Source organism: Hydractinia symbiolongicarpus, chromosome 15 (genome assembly GCF_029227915.1).
Source record: "Hydractinia symbiolongicarpus strain clone_291-10 chromosome 15, HSymV2.1, whole genome shotgun sequence".
In the NCBI taxonomy this organism is placed as follows: Eukaryota; Metazoa; Cnidaria; class Hydrozoa; order Anthoathecata; family Hydractiniidae; genus Hydractinia; species Hydractinia symbiolongicarpus.
Window position 1 is genome coordinate 3,763,886 of NC_079889.1, and position 20,477 is coordinate 3,784,362.

A 20,477-nucleotide genomic window follows, 5' to 3' on the forward strand; every position below is an offset into this window, starting at 1 on the left:
AAGTTAATTTTTTTATCCAGATGTTGGCCCTCTATATTGGTTCGGCCAAGTCGAACTTTGACAGAATCGCTCAACTTCTGGTAAGCTTTTTTACAAAGGAGAATTGTTGAATACGCAATTGACAATTGAAATTGTGAGTCTGCTAATATACATGATGGTTACGAGAAAATGCTGCGTAAGTGGCGTCCCAAGTTTCAAGAAATAACTACAAAAACCTTGAGAAGGGAGGTGAAAAACGAAAAAGGTTTGAAGGAATAGGAAGAAAAATAGCAAACGACAATCTAGGAGTTAAAGCGCTTGAGTGGATTCATGAACGAAAGGCTGATACACTGTATTACATATTTAGAATGTCAAAACTATCCACAATGAAAATACGAACAATTCACCTGTAGGAAATAGTTTTGTTGCAAGTCGTAGACGCCTCAAAAACTTTTTGAAACAAAACAGACTTTCTCTTAACAGACAAACAACAGTATCTTAAAAGAATTCAAGTTCAGCGGTTGATAGTATTTTTATATATGATATGTAGAACCGCAGATTAAAAGGCAAAATCAATGCTGTTTGGTCTGATATCATTCCCGGAACGTTTGTTGATTAACACGAAAGAAATATAAAAAAACTTGTCTTAAAAATAAGACTTTATCACACTGTAAAAGCTTACAGAGAACACCCTCAAGACTTTTATTGACTTCGCTATTACGTAACATGAATGTAGAGCAATGAATTTGGGGAATTGACTTTGAGATTTGTTCACTGAACTAGAAGAAGTTCTTCATTCAACAGACCTGCGATTTTTTACAATCCTACATCGTATAGAACATTGGAAAGTCACCAAAGGATATAATGTGGATTCTAATATTGCTCCAGAGGGTTGCGCACCCTACATTCAAGTATTTGACGTTTCCGGGGAGAAAGATTTAATGCTCCTAAATGAGATATATGCTTCAGCTTTAAAATCTACCAATGTGCCAAAGCTGAGAATAAGAAGGTCGCTCTGAAAAGAAAAGTGTGGGATATGTTTTGAAGACATGAAATAAATTGTTAAAAGATCTTATCGTTGATTCATTCATATTTCAGCTCTGAATTTAGCGTAGTGATAGTCGTTTAGTAAATAATTTCGCATGAAACTTCTTAAAAGAACGTATTGTGCCAGCTATCTAAATAGGATTTATAAAATGTATGCCAGCCTCTTGTCTGTTAGAAGTCCATAAAGGCGATATGTATATCGATATTTGATCCGTTTTTTTAGAAATAAATACTGCAATTACTCTGCAATCTTCGACAAAAATATCCAGACAGGCAGTTATTTCCTTAATTCTCAAGTGTAAACAAAAATGCATAAAACGTCAATGCGCTGCAGCCAACAAGCTGCAATTCGCTACTTTTTGCACAAGGTAGGCCAGACAGATAGCGTTTAAAATATGCGCGACCGCACACCGAAGTAAACCACATCGGGTTGACTTAAACCCCGGATTTCGTTGAAAATGGCTATACTAAGTTTGGAGCTAACCAAATAGCCTAAGATCAGATGTCCTAAGTACCCTCTAAACATTGCCAAGTGAAATTTGACAAGTTGTGAATGTAATATAGAAATAGCCTATGTAATTCTTGTGGTGGCGAACTTGGAGATTCCTGTCTTGTATCAACATATTTTGAACAAGATTGTTGGTCTCTCCTTTACTCTTTTACCGAGGTCTATAGAAACAGAGAACTTCGAACTTTTAAAAAACCAATTTGCTCTAATAACCATAAGAACAGCAATGAGGAGTTTTATTAAGGTATCACGGTAACCCAGAAATCGCTGTTTCGAGTATTTTATCACAACGTAGCAACACGGCTACTACTTTGAGCAAAATATGTGTATTAATATAGCAAAGAAGTTGTTGTGTGTTTCTTTGTGAACGGTTGTCACAACAAGAAACAGCGTAAGTTCTCTGACAACGAAAACAGCATACGCTTAGGCGAACGAGAAGAAAATGCACTTTGCTTTAATATCTAGCTTTTTTTTCATATATGCATAACAAGTTATTCCTTGAAACGCAGATTAAATCTTTAAAATCCATTGCAGTATCAGAAAATACGTATGTATGTTTAACTAAATATTGTCATGAAATATTCAGTTACCATTCAAAGATGCAGGTTCGTAATATCATTTTGCAAAAGTATCCTGCACATTTTCTGTCTAATACCTTTACTGTTAATACAATATTGATATAAGTTTAGGCAAGCCCTTTCTTTTTTGACTTCAATGATTTGAAAATATGCTTTGAACTTCCTCAAAATTCACTCTGCCTTGTAAATTTTTATCCAGTTTGGAGATGAGATAGTACATATCGTTCTCATCTAGAACAATATCACAAAGTTTTAAAATATTTTTGAATTCGGTAATGGACAGGTAGCCTTGGCTCGTGCGGTCGTATTGTTTAAACAATCTTCGGATATCCTTCCATTTGGCAGACATTACCTAAAATAGATATCGTAGACTAAGTAGATTCTTTTGGACAGAAGTGACAAATACGTTTCCGTTTTCTAACTTATTTTTTCTTTAAACCATGCAACACCCTTATGCAATAAAATTAACAAATATATTTCTAATTTACAAATATACAAAATAAACTTTATCATTAATCTCACCAGGATTGATAACCATTCGAAATTTTTATAAATCCAATTTAATGTTTGTTTAGTAACAGTTATATAGGCAGAAAAAGACTAAATAATCCAGTACCAAAAATTTATAGAAATAACTTATACCGCTGTATGTTTTAGTACATATTGACACTTGGTAACTAAATAAGTATGTGCAATTTGAATGATGAAAGTCAAATGCTAGTGAAAGCTAGTCAGAGTATACACAATTATTGTCTAATTACCTTCTCTCTTATTTGAGAACTAATCATTGGCAATCCTTTTTCTGGATTTTCTGATATTGAACTCAATCTCTAAAAGAGATACAAAGTATAACAACAACATTCATTTCCAGAGTAAGTTGAAGAATTAAAAAATTGAAAACGTTAAGCCTATCAATTTAGAACGTTGGTGGCGTTGTGGTAGAGCGTTCACCTTCAGTGCGGAAGGTGTTTGGTTCAAACCCCAGCTGAGCCATGCCAGAGACTATAAAAGTGCCAATGTATCCTTTCTGCTTAACGTTCAGCATGAGCTTAGGATTGATATCTTAGGCCGTTGTCTAGTTGAGCGGCTGTTGTGTTTGCACGCCCTTCTGCACCTCAAATGGGAGCCTTGAATGCACTAGGACCTCCTTCGCAGGACCCTCATTGAAACAGTTCCATTAGCAACGGAAGAGGCTATCCTGGGTAAATAATAGTAAAATTAATAATAATAAAAATAATAATAAAGGTAGATAGTGAAAGTTTCAGAATTGTCGTTTCTTTTTTGTGCGTTTGATAATGATAACGACGCCATACCGATAAGGACCACTCATAATCCAACGCGTTACTTACCACGTCTAGTTGTGGATGTTTCATGATCTCGCGCATGTTATTTCCTGTTCTGCTAATTAGCTTATTCGGTTTTAAATGTTTTATAAATTCCTGCCAGCGTATCCTAAAGCAAACAAAGAAATGGAATTAATTTAAGCTTAGCGATTATTGACACATGCGTGCATAAATATCTTAAAAAAGTAATTTGTCACTAATCTCTTTTTTTGAAATAAATCATGTCGTATATCCGATCATTCCGATCATTAGCTTCTTTTGCAGTGAATTTTAATGACGCGTTTTGTTAATAGCGACAATAACTTTGAAAAATTGACCAGTCAGAAAGAGCCTCAGGAACAGTTTTATATTTTGTGCATCGTGTTGTGAAAAAAGTGTCGTGGAAGATTTGATGACATTGGCCAAATTACATTCAAATTAACTTCACACTAACTGGACATCCATTATGTGGATAGTCAATTGGTTTTCTCTTATTGCTAGTGATTAGAAATTGATTGTTTACGAGTCACTAACATAATAACTTTTTTAAAAAAGATACATCTTTAGTTAATCAGTTAATCAATGCTCTCCTTTTTTTTTAGAAATGACTTTTGAACGACAAGAACAGTAATTGACGATATGGGTCTTTAATTCGAATGATCCCCCACTCAACCTTTCTCCAATTCCTAGAAAGATTTTACCCGCCCTGGTAGAGCTTAACGTACTTATTGTCTTTTGAAAACCTTTCAGCTAGTATTTCAACTTCTTTTGACGTTATCTCGCAACTCACGGTCTGCAAAATATTCTGAAATAGAAGAAAAAAAAATATCAAAATAGTCTACATCATTATTCACGAAGACATGATATAAGCTGTCACATATCCTTGATTCTAATTACCTTGAATTCATCCGCTGAAACATATCCTGGTTTATTATGGTCTGTTTCAAAAAACTTTTCCATTAGTTTAGTATAATTTGCTTCCAGAGACGTTTTAACGTAATTTCTAATTAGATCTCGACTGCTATTCAAATGATTTGATTGCATACGGAAATCAACATCCCCTTTCACTGGTGGACGAGTTTTAGCATTTGGAAAGGCTGTAAAATAAAACGAGAACAATTATTGACAACATTTTCTGTTGCAAATATATTATGTTAATGATTTCTAAATATTTTAACATAATAGTTTTGGATACGTTAGGTTAATTCTTTCTTTGGATTTTTTTGACAAAACCAGGTAATTTCTATATATCTCGACCGCTATTGCTTAAAACAGTAGGTTTAGTTTTCCACTGATGGGTGGCACTTGGAAAAATCCACGAGTTCCCCCGTCCTTTTTACACTGCATTACGTGCGTCTCGTTTACTTGCGGTAACATTTTGCATGACAGACAGACGTGTACGGGTATTATAATAGAGATGATTTAAAACACGACAAATTGACTCAGAATCTCGTTTCATATGCCCAATACATCGGGAGAAGCGAAGTATTAATATGAGTAAAAATAATATACTTATTTTGTTAACAATCGTTTGATATTAATATGCATACCTGCCGATTTTAAGGAATACGCAAAATGGCGAGCAAAATATGTAAACTCTACTGTTCCTCTTTGGTCTGTAATCAATGTGTCCCACAGCTTTCGTGTTTCAGTTTCTGATAACTTTATTCCGACTCTAAGAAAATAGTGAAAATAGTGCTAGTAACAAACTGGTTCATAACAGGGAGTTACAGTTCCTGATTTTTTTTTAGTTTCAAAAAAAAAGTTAAGTTACTCGAACCTTAATTATAGCTTTGCCCTAGGCGTGGGCTAATTCCACATTCAAAAGAAAACTCGTGCACGCTTTTCTGTAAAATGAAAATCATTCTTAGATTCAAATTTGTATGGAAAAACATATACATATGTGCTGTATAATTCTGGGTACATCTTTTAACTTTTAAAAAAACCATTTAACTCTCGCTGATTACTAGTGATAAAGACCGGACAGAAATTGGAAAGAATTTGTTACGGTACAGCCGCATATATGGATATCAAACGGTAGGTCCTTTGAAGACACTTTCGAACCCATAGCCATTGAAATCTTAACAGGCATTCATAAAGAACCTATCGATTTCTCAAAATTTTTCCCAAGCCATTGTGAACAGACCTTTTCTTGTCTTGATTTTTCTTATCTGTGTGAGTCTTCTTAAATTTACTTTTTTTCCAGGATCCCATTTGGTAAATGGGCAGGTTCAACTTTGGACTGTATGCCCAAATTAGTTGATTTTGCATTAACATTGACATTGATTAGCCAATATCCTTTCGTTGATTATCTTTTGTAAAGTGATTTATTTACACCATCAATGCAAGGGGTATATACTACCACTTTTTAAGAAAACAATGTTGGGGTCCGCTTACCTCCTTAAAAGATGCTGCAACATTTCTTGCGTCATTCTCTTTGTATTTTTCACATCGATGTCGTAAAATATCTGAAACAAATGTTTTATTTCTCGCGTTAAATTGGGAAAAGAGACATAAATGTAATTACTTTTGCAAAAATCAAATTTTGAGGGGAGGTCTTTATTAGCTAAGTTAATTTGTGCATGCTTTAGGGCTTTTTTATCAGGACGAGTACGAATTATAACGTTTGTTCATCCATTACGTTAAAAAATAGTTTTATTTTCTCACAAAGCCATAAACTCAAACATGTGTTTCCCCTGTAATATAAAAAGGACAACCAGAGGGTATCTCCAATTGGATGCATGAAGTTTAATAAGATACAGGCTTAACTGGACCCATAAGTCACCCGTTAAAAGTAAAAAATATATGATCTGTAGTTACCCGTTTCGGTTGAGGGGTGATCTCACGAAATTTTAAAAACTTTTCAAAATTTTCTTTTCATCTCTCTTTCTATTTAATTACATGGCAGGATCTTGTATCACCCGAACTTAGGGAGCGCCTACAACGCCTGAACTCAACAAACGCTGGAAGCATTTCATTTTTATTTAAACATTCTACGGTGTTTTTCCTGGAGAATAATTCGTTCATATTACTGGGTGAGTATTTCAATTTTTTTCCTACCCTTTCAACTTCCTCAAAGCGTTGCTTTAACACCGATTTCACAGCAAAGTATATCTCTTGCACATTTCGCTCTTTATGCAGGTCGACTCTGGAGGCAGTAGACGTTCTTGATCCACAGCGAGTTATATTGCTTATTTCACGCTCATCTACCGATGATGAACTGTCGAAAATAGTTTTCGAATTTCTAAAGATAATAAGTAAGAGAATTTGAAAAAACTATTATCTCTGTCACCTTGGGAAAGACTTTCGGCGTATCGATTTCTTCCTTGGTGTATTTTCATTCCCTTTGCAGATATAAAACTATGAGCTGCAGTTCCCATTAGGGTCAAGTATCTCTTAACAAACGACGTCTCGAGTTCTTCCAATTTAAATAGCACAAGTTGGATAAATTAAAGAAACTATAAGCAATGAGCTTAAAAAAAAATTAAGGATTTTTGATGCAACAAAATTCAAGGACAACGCCACCAACGGCATATACTGCATGCCTGATAATGCCATAGCTTGGTCTCACAAGCATGCTTATTTAGCTAAAATATAAATCACAAACGCATAGTCACTGAAGAAAACGTTTTTCGCAAAATAGCATCTACCTGGTGCAGTCAAAATTGTGCATAGAAGGCTTTAGCTATGTCTAACATACTAACATAACTATTAATAATATCCTAAGGTTACTGTAATAAAAGCTTCTTTAGTATACAACCATGAAATACTAACTTATTATCAAAGCTTTCCAGGAATTGCAAATACCGCACTTTGTTATCATCATTGACTGGAACACTTTTCATAAACTCTTGAAAATCTCCATCTTTTAAAGAGACATTAAAGAAGCTCTCAATTGCAGCACGAAATTCGATGTCAGATATACATTCTGAGTTGGACTGATCAATTTTGCTAAAAAGGAAAAGAAAAACAATGAAAGCTTTGTAAGGCTTGCAATTTGTAATTGGACTTTATCTTACCGAAATTTATTTTTAAGTCGGATCAAATCGCCTTGGAACATGTCCAAAAGACATTCTTCAATGGAAGAGATATTTGACTTGATGCTCTGCTCGTACTGCCTAGATCAAAAAAACAAAAAAAGATTATCCAAATATTTTCGGTCAATATTTAAAATCTACTATATTCTCTAATGTTCTACAGGTAGTAACTGAATTAAGTGCCCGACGGTTTTGAAAAACATTCAGGTTGAGTACCGAACATGTACTCTGTCTATTCACATCAACACCTGAGACTGTTTTTAAACGCCACGAGAAATTTTAACTTAAGTAAAAATGATACTGCAAAGTGGGAAATCGATATGCCACCTTAAGCTAGTCAAAGGTTAGATTCACAATATGCAAAGAAGAAAGAATTCCAAATGATCTATACCTCATCGGTCTGTCGCCAGTTATTTTATTAATCTTTGAATCAGAGCATTTTGTTTGAAACATCTTCATGAATGCTTTGTATTGTATGCGCGACCCAACTGGCACATCGCATCTGAAATTGAAAAAACAAGTTTGGGTTTGATTCTTGAATGACTCCACTTTGCAATCATATTAACTTTCAACTAGAAGTTTAATAAATGCAATACCCGCAGAAAATACTAATATGTATCTTTATTTTTATGTTTATATTATTAATATTATAATGATAATATTACTTTAAGATTGTGTAATTGACTTATAATTTTCAACTAGCAGTTTTCATTATCATAAGGAGATAAACTTTTTGAATTTTAGGTGGTTCGGCCACACCGTGTGTACTGGCATAGCGTAGTTGAGTGAGAAGTGTTACAAGAGTTCAAGAAGAAGAATAGTTAAATATTAATGCGCAGTACCTTTGCAGAAACAGATCCAGTGTGTCATCGTTTAGTACAAGACCGTAATCCCTCAACACTAGTAAAAATTCCTCCCTTGTCACTGTATCGTCAACTTCGAATTCTTTGAAAGCATAGTGCATATCGTGAATACCACCACGAAATTTCTTGCTAAGCCACTTCTCAATAGTAATAGAAGATTGGCGCTGTGATTGCATGTTTGACGTACAACTCCTGCGCGCCTGACGCGAATTAACACTAGTGGAGCGGGTTGGAAGTAGTTTGTCGCTTAACTTGTTTGTGTCAATGACACCTGTGTTGTGACTATCGTATTTTCTCCATAATTTTTCATATTCTGTTGGCGTCATGACGTATCCAATTTTTTGAAGTTGATCACGGAAAATCGGCTTGATTATTGTTTCTTCTTCATCCAGATCAAGAAGATCGAGCAAGTTGTTGAAGCTGAAAGAAATGCAGGATATATTTTATTGACTTTAAACGTAAAAAATACACACATTTAAACTGAGGGCTGAGGGCTCAAATATATAGGGCTGAGGGCTCAAATATATAAGCCAGGTTTGGGTGCAACGAAAGCTCATTTCAAAATAAATGCATACAGTTTTCTTATTTTAGAGTTTAATTTCTCCATTAAGAGTTACAGATTCTGCAGGACTGGAATTAAACCTGTCCGTTGTGAAGGAATTAACCAGTTGTAAAATGACAGACTTATTTTTTATTTGCGCAGTATTTTTCTAGTACATATTTGCCTATGAAATATGGCATCTTAAGTCGCTTCTATTCATTGCTCGAAATTTATTCTAAGAACTAAAAGGAGCCGAATTCGTAGCACCATAAATTTTCTTGTTGGGATAAAACTTTGCATATTAGATTTTCAATGTCTAGTTAGATCAGAAATATATGTTTACCAATTCTCTTTTCTTCTAGTACCTCCCTTCTAAAACGTGCAAAGAGGGAAAATATGAAACGGGCAGTCAAGTAGTGCACAGATAGCCAGGTTTATTCCAGTTCCATACCTAGAGCAATGTGGGTTTTTTTCTGTAAGAGGCCTTTTAATAAACTTTATTTGCAAGAATTGGGTCCAGAAGTGCAATAACACGGTAAAAAACACGAGGAAGGCAAGTTAACTTTGCATTTTTCTAAGACAAGGTTGTTTAAAATCATGTTTAGAATGTATAGAAAATAATGCAATGCCGTGAGATGAAGATGACAGCTCTTTAAACGCAGACCTACAAATTCTAATTTCTGTACAGTCATTACCTTTTACTCGCAGCAATTTTGAGCTGAGTGTGAACTTCATTGGCTGTATATGAATCACGTGATGTATCCTCCTTACCGAACCAACTGGGATATTCACTGCTCTCTTTCTGAACACACAAGTTGAAATGTTTTTACAAGGAGACGTAAGCAATTAACAACGCCCTGAACGTTACTCTTTGTTTTGTATGAACTCTCGTTATATTCTTCTCTCATAACGGTTCTATACGTCACCCTAATTCCCATTCTTAGGGTAAACGCCAAACAAAATAGAACGGATCCACACTTTTATAGCCTCTGAATAAACTCGATTTAGTTTGAACAAAAAACCTTCCACACTTCAGCGAGCGCTTCATAAAAAGGCTACCAATCCTCATATGAATATCCCTTTCGAAACAACACAATATGATGTAACTGCAATAAAAAAAATTGCAAAAAGTCCCGAAAGTTTCCGAAAAAGAGGTATTGGTTATTCAAATCACCAAAATCTTACCAAATTAGATTTTTTGAATAACAAATAAAAATCATCAAATGCAACAGTTTTAGCATTCTCAAAGCCAAGTCTAGAAGAAAAGACAAATACTTCGTATTTATATGAAGCCTACATAATTGACCGAAGTTGGCCGGTTCTAAATTTTCCATTCAGATCAACACGAAATCTTTTGCAGTCTTACTTAGGCAGTAGTCTTTTTTTACAGATATATGCCTTGATGATTTGAGAGCACTTGTGGCACTATTGTTTTGATTCTCTTGATATGCGCGTTTGACTTGAAATAAATGATAACAAGAAAGAGTAAAAGTTGAAAGCGTCGATTGATAATCAGTTGTTTCTTATATTCAGTGTGGTTTTAGACATCATATGCTCTTTTTGGAGAAAGTTTTGACAGACGGTTTTGTTGATATATTACTAACAATGCAAGGGTTGCAAAAATGTGCTGCATACCTTTTCATCAGCCTGTTGAATTGACTAAAGGACAATTTCATAGCTAAAAAGGTGCATAAGATGCGATGCAAAGCTTCCCTAAAAAAATAGAGTCAATATTATTAACCAGTAGAAAAATAATGTTGCTGGATATAAATCGATAATAGTATATTGAAACTTCTTTTCAGTTCCCCTTCCTCCTCGAAATATCCAATCAGATATTGGATATTTCTTGTTTGTGCAAGGTATAGATAAAACTACTTGCTCACAATCTAACGGGGTTGTAATGCTTGCTTTATGAATGATTGATTCGTCTTTATAAAAACAGTGATTCAAGTAGATAAGAATAGTAATATTAAGAAGAAAAAAGAGGAATTCTACAATCCGTTGAAGTTGGAGGAGGCGTTTACGACAAACTTTCTTGCGGATTTAATCTCTTTACTTAGGAAAACCATGCCATGTCAGTATTTATTTTTGGAAAGTTATATTACCAGAGAAATAAATTCCTATCAGAAACGCGGAAAAAGACTGAGACCTTGATGTACATTCCTTCTTCTGAAATCACTGATTTAATACTGTAAGACAACTCAATCATTCGTAAAGCAAGCACTCAGCCCATTAGATTGTGCTGAATGTGAGCAAGAGCAAACAAGAAATATGCAATACATAAGTCAAACAAATATATTTTTTATTTTACTAATATGTATTACCTTTTAACATCACCGCGTCCTTCTGGATCATATGATATGAACAAATTCTTTGCAGAGAAATAACCGGTCTTCATCTTGTTTCTTAAAATGCTTTCAAGCTTTGAAAATAACAAAAATTCCTATTAAAAACATATAATATCGAAAGACGATTCTGAAGAACATAATATTTAAGATTGCAAACTTAGCAGGGAACACCTGCGAAAAATGGACAGTTTTATATGCAAATTATTTTGTGTTATTGCATGGACGTATTGAGCAGACCATCAGGTGCCTACTTCTTTCTTTGAAAGTTATTGTAACAAGAAATTAAAAAATAATAAGGCAACAAAACAATTTTTCTTTAGCATAAAATACTATAGTTAGTATATAATAGTAACACTCTCTGCTTTTTGACGATCTTATTCCTTGTGTAGATAGACAGTTGTGACAGTAAAAAGACGTCTAAGGGGTATGGAATTATGCCTTTGCGTTCGCGATGCCAGATTTGTCGTGGTATGACCTAAAATACGCTACGGTATAAAGAAGGTCCAAGTGGTTTCCTTTTTAGTTTTATATGTACTTTATTTAAAAAATGTATCATGTAGCAAAGGAATTGGAGATGGGGAAGGTAAAAATATGGTATATTCGAATTTAGGCATTAGGGTCGGTTTTCATTAAAGCATTCTTGCTCTCTATGATCGTAGGTCGTCGTTCTAGAAGCCCCAAAATAGTTTTCATTTGACCCCATCACACGCTATAGTACAAAAAACCCACGAGTTTTCTTGTTAGCGTGCGCGCACAGTATGCGCCAACATGTCTTAAATATAAAAGATGGCGTCGCCTTTAAAATTTTGATTGGCCTTTGAAAAAAATCAACAACAAATGCTTTGAAATTTGGCTCATCTCAAAGCTGACTAAACACAGACGTTGCAGCTGGAAAAAGATTCGTTCCCGCACGCCTAGATATGATGTTTTAGGAGATGCAGGTAAGAACACAAAAATGAAAGACGATCTTGAGTTCCCTACCTCAATCGTAGACATACTACGGCTTCCATTGCTTTCATGAAGAATAGTTGTACTTGTTGCAGATAACCGACTGTCAATCCTGTTGCTCAATGAAGCACCACTTCCTAGTATTAAAATAGTTACGTTGTTAATACTACCCTAGGGGGATGCAGTACTTCAACTTTTTACTCAAGTAAAAAGCAACCTGCCAAGTTAGGGTTCGAATCTGTTTTATGTCGCATAAGGTATCATTGATTGTGCGGCTTAATAATAACAGTAAATGATCGCGTTTTGGGTATAAGCCCCTACATTGTTACCCGCAAAAGATTACTCGACTTTTTTTCATTTTGATACTATGTAACAAAATTTCTAGGAAATAATAAAAAAATATGTTTTACGAAAAATTATTCTTAAGAAAATAATGGCCGACATATAACTTTATATTGAATGGAGCTGCAATTCCAGCAATTAAAGAGCAAGGAAGAAGAATAAGGGAATGTGACACTTGATTAAAACATCATTATGAAGTACTAACTTACCGAATATAGGCATGTGAACTTTGCTTCTATCTTCGGCGACCGTTACTTTTATATTCTCGGGAATGTTTGGTAAAGCCATACTTGAGAATCTCGTGTTTGTTTCTTTGTCATTTCTTAAAAGAGGGGAAGGGAATATTAAAAAGTTGTACTAAAATAAGTTGGAATTTGAAAGAATTCTGTTTAGTATGCAATACGGTCACTGTATTTTGAACCTGCTTTTTAAAAATCGATTTATCGTTAATTCTGTGAAATTTTTTTCCGCAAAAAGATCTTTTTTTTGGTTTTAAAAATTTTAAAATTTTGCGTGAGCTTATACGTTAGGGTAAAGTTATGTGTTTACACCATATTCAGGCGGGGCTTTATGGGAGATCTTGAAGGACGGAAGGGGGAGAGGGAAGCTCATACGGTCCAAAAATGTTTATCATATTAGAGAACAATTAAAGCATAAAAATTGAATGACTTAATTGTGGGCAGGCGGATATTTGGTTTAGATGGACAAAAAGGGTCTTTTTAGCCCCATCTGCCTTAATTTTCATGTTAGTGCAAGAATATAAGCTTTTATTGCACAAAAACGAGATTTCGAAGTATTTTATCAAACCTTGCGAGCAAAGTAGATTGAAAAGATTTTTGTCTAGTAGTTCTCCCACTGAAGCGCAATGACAAGCCAGTAAAGTTTAAAATTGATTATTATTAATGACAGAATTGGTTGAAAACAATGATTTACAGTGTTGTTACAACTAGGGATTGAGGCAAGCACGCCCACATTTGTATGGGCGTTAGCCACTGGAAAAATCCGCGGGTCTGCCGGTCCTCAGATGTGACATACTATAGTGATTACTTATATTACTATAGTGACTAGTCATTAACCCGTGGAGAAAACCACGTGGTCGCCCGGCCTTTATATATCGCATTTCGTGTTTTCGTAACAGGAGACGCCTTTCGCGGACACACAGACAGACGACGGGTATTATTAAAGAGACTAACCGTTAACTCGTGGAAAAATCCACGTGTACGCTCATCCTTTAAATTTAACCATCGCAACAAAGTGAATAAAAATATATCGCATTTGATATTCGTGTTTCCGTAGCACGTCTTCCTAACTCAGCGAAGGGTCCGCGCAGAGACAGACAAAAAACGGCTATTATTAAAGAGACTAGTTATAGCGGAAATAGTATCTAATTTGAAAATATAAATTATCGTAAATTAAAAAAAAATCAAGAATACCTGGTTGTTCTTTCACTTTTCAATGAACCAATCCTTGAAACCCCTCGCAAACTGAGTTTATCTGGGTGACTAAGTCTACTCAATGGATGTTCAACTTTTAACTTTGGAAATACAGCCCCACTGTTTGGTTCATTGAATGTGCGCTCGCCAAATTGCCATGGTGTTTTCACTACCATATTGAAGCACAATCTAAGCGTAAAGAGAATCCCATATAATTAGTCCACAGATACTAGGATTTTACTTTATTGTTAAAAAAAGGTATTTCGTGTTGTAATTGCTCGTTTGTTTGTTTGTTTGTTTTCCGTTTAAAATGTTTTGAAAAACTAGGGCTCCTTTTGGACTAGGCCCAAATAGACCATCTTTAAAACAGAAGTACGAAAAAACGCTTAGTGCGCAAATAACAGATGTCCATAACGAATGAAGATGTATAAAAAACGTATAGCAACAGAAACATGTGGCATAAATTTGTTCAGCTTGCTGGTTAACCCACCAATAGTCTTGCGTTAAAGTGCTTATCAATATTGCGGAAGGACGTGGGTTAAATCCCCGCTCGATTCATTTCTGAAACTATAAAACTGTGAATCTACCCTCCTAGTTAACCTTCAGCATGAGAATAGGATTGCTTAAGCGGTTCTCCACTTGAGCGCCTGTTATGCATGCACGCCTTTCGTAGCTGAAATGGGAGCTTTAAATGCACTGGCACCCCTTTTATAGGACCGTTATTAATAGCAGTACTATTGCGAACTGAATAAAGTTATTCTTGGTAAATAATAGTATTAATAATAATATGTTTTCAAGTTTGAGCTTAAATCGAGGTTATATATTCTTATAAAATTATAGTTATGAGAAGTCTAGTATCTTGGTGTAGTGCAGTTTTTAGTGGGTCTCCGCACACAGAGAGAAAGGTATTAAGGCGCATATGAAGCATGTAATATGACGAGATTTAATTTTTGGGTTTATTTTCAACAATAGCAGGACGAAAACTGTAAGATATTGTCTGACAATGTGAACATTATTATTGACTTTTGTTTTTTTCAAGATATGCAACCGTTACTTGACGAAGCAAACAAAAAAATAAAAATTAACATATGCGGGAAAAAGAAAAAACAAAAATCACTGGAACTTGCGCCATCATCGCATACAACCTAGAATAGTTTAGCAAGTTCTAAAGATTGTCAATTTTTAGGGCGACAGAAAAAATTGCTCCGAAAAATAGTACCAGTCGAACTTGCTATAAAACCATCAAAGAATATACCCACTGAGAAATGGTATGAGGCTCTGGAAACAAGGTTTTTCAAGACCACAATGCAATATGTCCGTTATTTGTAATTCGTTAATAAATAAATAGATAAAAGTTGTTTAGTATAGTACCTGATTTAGTTTTTCTGTCATGTATTCCAGACAAAATGTTCGTATTCTTCTTCTTCTTCTTTTATGCCCTTTCGATTTGTAAAAAGAGTGTTTTATTTTTCTGGCAAATGACTTTAAAGTCACTTGCAAGTTATAAAATAAAATGCTTTTACTTTTTGTTGTTGTCGTTGCTAGCAGAGTTAATTGCCATCTTTTTTTTGTTATATACTTTTTATTCTATTATGATTCCTATTGTTTTTTTAATTTAAATTCTGTTTGCTGAACAATATCAAGAGAATATATGATGATGGAACAGTATCTTTTTTTACTAAACTTCATCTCCTTCGCAGATGATTTCTTCACGATGCAATTTAGACAAAAATTGAATAAGAACCATCCTTTTTTTGTTTTAGCGATTCTTAGAAAACTGATGTTAGTAGCCTTTAATCAATTCTTAAATGACTCTCAGATTAATGGTGACAAAATATCAATTAATGTTTTGATTATAAAACTTTATATACGTTGATAATGTCCATAGAGGTTGGACGGAATATCCGTGAATCAAAATGTCGATCCAACTTCTCGTTATAATTTACTGCATCATTAACAATCATATTCATCATCACTACAAAAATGCTGTATTACCGTCAATTTCTTTGGGACTAATGATTACACCTTTTTAAGATATTCTTAATATTTTGGCTATAGTGCATGGTTCTTTTACAAATGCGTTCTTACAAAAAGTGTGTAATTTCGTCTTAGCAACAACATGGATTCATTGATTTTGAAATAACTTCGTTGAGGAAGAAAATACTATTTTTCAGCACCAGGAAGGGATGTTAAGATAGCTAAAATAGACATTTTGAGGGGTAATTCTGATCATACAGCGAAAAGTGTTGACATATGTAAAAAGACGTTGTTGTCATTATGATCCTTTCTCTAGATAAAACAATTTATACTATTCATAAAACACATATCGGATGATAAAGACTTTGAAAGCCAAAGAAAGTTTTATTAACGCAAGGCGTCCTGGTAGGACCGTCGTTTTGGTCGTCTTACCATCTTAGGGAATAAAAATATACTAGTCGTAACCGTGAAAAAAATCCACGGGGTTGTCCGTCTTTATATTACAAGCTATTTTGTGTGCCCGTTGCACAACACTTTTATTGCGGACGAACAGATTCGACTATTATTAAAGAAGAAAAAAAACATACCGACATCAAATACGGCAAACTTTCACTTCTCAATACTGTTTTATTTTAAAGAAACTTGTGATTGTGCAGACATTTCTAGTCTGAGAATGGCATTAACAAGTGCAAACAAAAGCATTTCTCAAATAGCTCAAACAACAAAAGAAAACAAACAAATAAACATTCTTCTTAGCTATGTAGAATTGCAACCTGTCACTTCTTTTACACCTGCCACAGAAAGGTGACAGCGTTAGTTTAACTATAATATGCTTATGTCACTTTTAAAGTATTATTTTATAAGCTCTGGCAAGAATGAAACCCAATGGCGAGAGAGGTTTGGTGATAAAAGCCCTCAAATTTTAAACACGACATTTTACAGGTCCACAAATTTAACATTGTTGAGGTTTAGGTGGAGAGGGGGGTGCGCCCGACCCTGAGGTTTTTAATTTTTAATTGCTTCACAGGATTGGCTTTAAACATGTACTAGCCGCGTTTTACTTTTTATTTATTGTTAAAAAAAAATTAATCTACCAGAAGTGAGCGAATTACGCCCATTGTGGTAGGGCGGAAAAAAGTAAAAACAAAACTCCCATCAATTTCCTTTTTTAATAACAATGGAAAAAACTCAGTTTTTCTACCGCTCAATAATATTTTCTTATTCCTTTCAACTTGCGCCCTTTTGATGTCTTTTTAACACCCAACTTTAAAGAAGATGTCCAAAAGGAAATATTCGGCCTTAGAGTCGAGAAAGTTGCTGCGGCTACAACCCTTTAATTCAATTATGCAGAGGAAATACTGATTGTTTCACTTAATTTTGTGAAGGGTTGCTAAAATCCAAACTGTTATGTGATGAAAATTTTATTGATAAGTGATAGCGATATATCTCTTGTTTTCCTCAGGTTTTTTTAGGTTAGGTTAATACGTCCGTGATCACACTCCCAAAGCGTCATTACAACAAAAATATCTTGCAGCAGTAATCCACACATATTATTGTTGGTGAAGATATGAATTCTCATTGTCTCCTACAATTTTGAATTTTCTCTCGAAGCATGTGCTTCATATGAGTACATTAGGCTCACCAGAAACTTTGTAATTAAATGCTTTAGGGCAAAAAACGAATATATATAGAGAACAAAAGTTTGAAAGTGCAAACCAAACCTAATACCGAAAAGTGACAAAACTTTGTCGATCAACAATTCTGAACTTCGCTCAAATTCCTTCTAATTTAAAGTGTATACAAAATCAGAAAAAAACATATCAAGGATATAAAAGATTTTTAACAATAAAAAAAAAACAAAAAAAACACGTGTTTGAAGTTACCTATACAACCTCGTTCCCAGGCCAATTTTTCACTTTTTGATATCGCGCCGTCTCGGATATTGAAAAAGCGAAAAATTGGCCTGGAAACGAGGTTCCTAACAACCATCAAAATTTTCACTGTGAAAACCAGTACTAATCTTTTGGTTGAGGGAGGAAATCTGTTTTCTATAAGTTTTAACTTGTTTTTAGCGTTATATGTGCCACGTCAACAAGACATACTAGTACGGTGACATACCGGTGAGACCGTCAGACAACTTTTTCTTCGTTTTAAAAAGGCTAAATTAATATAACAAATCAATAGCAACTTACACTCATGGCTGGACCTGCTTCACTGTGCCACCACCGTCGAGAACTCGTCCCTACGTAGCGACCGATGGAGACAGTCATCTCAAAAAAACATGTTCGAGTGAGTAAAAATGACCTCACTAATGCAAAAAGTACCGTTGTTTTTGCCTTGCAAAAACCACAGATAAAATGGCGGCGAAGCTGCACACCAAAGTTTAATTCCATACAAAAACCCGAATAATATCGCTCCTTAACCGACTAATAGATTAAGCTACTGGATTTATTGTTTCTGTACAGTATCTGCTTATTTTATCAAAACAGAGTTACTAGCATTTGCAAGATTGTAACAAGTGTAACATTTGGCTCAGTACCAAGAACGATTTAACAGGCTACCTAAAAATATTATAGGGTTGATAAGTTATAAAGTTTTCTGTTTTTCTGATTTCATGACTCCAAAACATCTCGTGTGGACTTTTTATTTAATACCTTTTTTAACAAAATTTATTTGTTAACGTTCTTTCACTTGATTGCTAAGCAACTTCACAGAAATGTGAGAGGGATAATTAGGTTATCTAGGAACAGAGAGGAGAGAATTTGTTTACAGAGCTATATATGACATGTATTCCAACAAAAACAACAGCAAAAATAAATCTTAGGACCTTTTTTTAAATAATTTGCACACCAAATCTTAGGAACACCTTTGCCACCTCCTTACCTTTTGAAATATGCTATGCTGGAACGCACACGACAAAGCTCCACGATCGCTTTAAACTTTCTACAGTTCTACAGTGGTTTCTATATAAAAAAGGTAAAAGTCATTCTAAATATTTTTTTTCTCTTGACAAACTTCAAATATACTTTGAGTAGCATTTTTAAAAACGTTTGGGAGCTACAAATGGAAAAGTCACAAAAGGTTGTCCCAGAAAAGTTGTAGATTCTTTAGCAATTTTTTTACTCACTTTTTTTAATGTCATAAAAGGTTAATATAACCTAAATAGTAAGAAATAATAACATAGAAGCCATTAAAAAACAAGATTTGCATGCGAACCAATCGACCGACTAATAATGGTCTTTGTATAAACAGGAATTCTAGAAAACTGATGACATAATACCACAATCACTGACATTACCAAGTTTTTATTCTTGCCAATTTTGAGGAATCGCCGCCTAGATATGCTTAGAAATATGATTATGTTGTAACCCAAGTGAAATATTAAACCAAGTTGTCCAAAAATACAACTCGGTTTAAACGAATCGGAAATTCCCAAATTGGTTTAACTGTGAGTTCTTATTTTAATCACTCCCCTCGTGGTATTCAAAATGGCGGAACAAAAGCTTGACGAGCACAGAAAACGTTTTGAAGAATGGTTAGCTGAAGTGAAAACAAATACAAAATTTATTAGTCGTACTGATTTAGCGGAAGTAAAAAGATATTTATTGTCATGTCGTGAGGCAGGTGAATATTCAATCAGTCCAGTTATGAAGAAAAGAATAAACCGAAATCGGTTTACTATAGCGAACTTACAAAACTTTTTGTAACCACACGTATTGGCAACATTTCTTCCATATTATGATCAAAATGAAAGATTTTTTCAAGTTTTCGCCAAAAATAAAAGTAACATCACTTCTTAGTATTCTGAAAAATGCAATTTAAAAAATTTCCTCCCACAAAACTCAAGCATGGTCCTTTATTAGTAAGACATTACCCCTCCTCTTTTGCCCTGTATCAACACTTCTGCACACAGCCTAATCAATCGAAAGTTATTGAGGTGACTAAATCCACTCCAACCCCCTCTAGTTAGTGCCTAGTATTAATAGGGTTCAATTTGTTAATTTGTAGGATTCTCTAGAGTTGCAGAGTGGTGTGATTCGATCTTTTCATCAATAATTTAAGTACATTCTTTCCTGTTGAACTTTTGTAGGCCATTATTGACAAAAAAGTTTCATAATTCCAAAGTTTTCTTCCAAATTCAATCAAATTAAAGTAAAAAACATTGTCAAGCGATTCGGTCAAAATAAAATATTCATATCTGGCAAACTCGTACTCAAGAACTGTTTTATGTAGGATTGAAATAGGCTAGTTGTCTCTGGAAACTAGGCTAAATGGTTGTCCTTTATTTTCCCTTTTGTCTAACGGTATTCCCTAAAATAAACTCACAAGCATGACTAAATATAATATTTTTCAATGCTAACTAATTGAAGTCTGCTGCAAATATAGACCGAGGGATTAGCTCACATAATGTGTTGGTTAAAAATGGAGACATAAAAATAATCTTATTATGTTCTCAAACCTATGACGTCATCAGGCACATGGTTAAGGTGGGTTTGTTTGTGGTGTATTCATGTTTATATTCTAAAAAACATGTGATGGTTGAATAGAATATTT

The 20,477-nt window shown here is 34.3% G+C and overlaps 1 protein-coding gene across 1 annotated transcript; it reads right to left on the reverse strand.

Annotated features, from left to right (window-relative positions):
* Window positions 1-1,993: 1,993 nt before the first annotated feature.
* Window positions 1,994-20,477, reverse strand: LOC130628729 (EF-hand calcium-binding domain-containing protein 6-like). The gene is made up of 20 exons (XM_057441716.1): window positions 15,318-20,477; window positions 13,947-14,135; window positions 12,723-12,835; window positions 12,205-12,308; window positions 11,200-11,297; window positions 10,511-10,588; window positions 10,061-10,130; window positions 9,571-9,677; window positions 8,314-8,754; window positions 7,863-7,973; window positions 7,454-7,552; window positions 7,209-7,385; window positions 6,495-6,678; window positions 5,832-5,902; window positions 4,985-5,109; window positions 4,332-4,531; window positions 4,160-4,239; window positions 3,462-3,564; window positions 2,874-2,942; window positions 1,994-2,464 (listed from the first exon to the last, which is right to left on the reverse strand). Exons 2-20 carry the CDS (start codon window positions 14,120-14,122, stop codon window positions 2,246-2,248), a joined length of 2,625 nt encoding a protein of 874 aa, XP_057297699.1. The 5' UTR covers window positions 14,123-14,135; window positions 15,318-20,477; the 3' UTR covers window positions 1,994-2,245.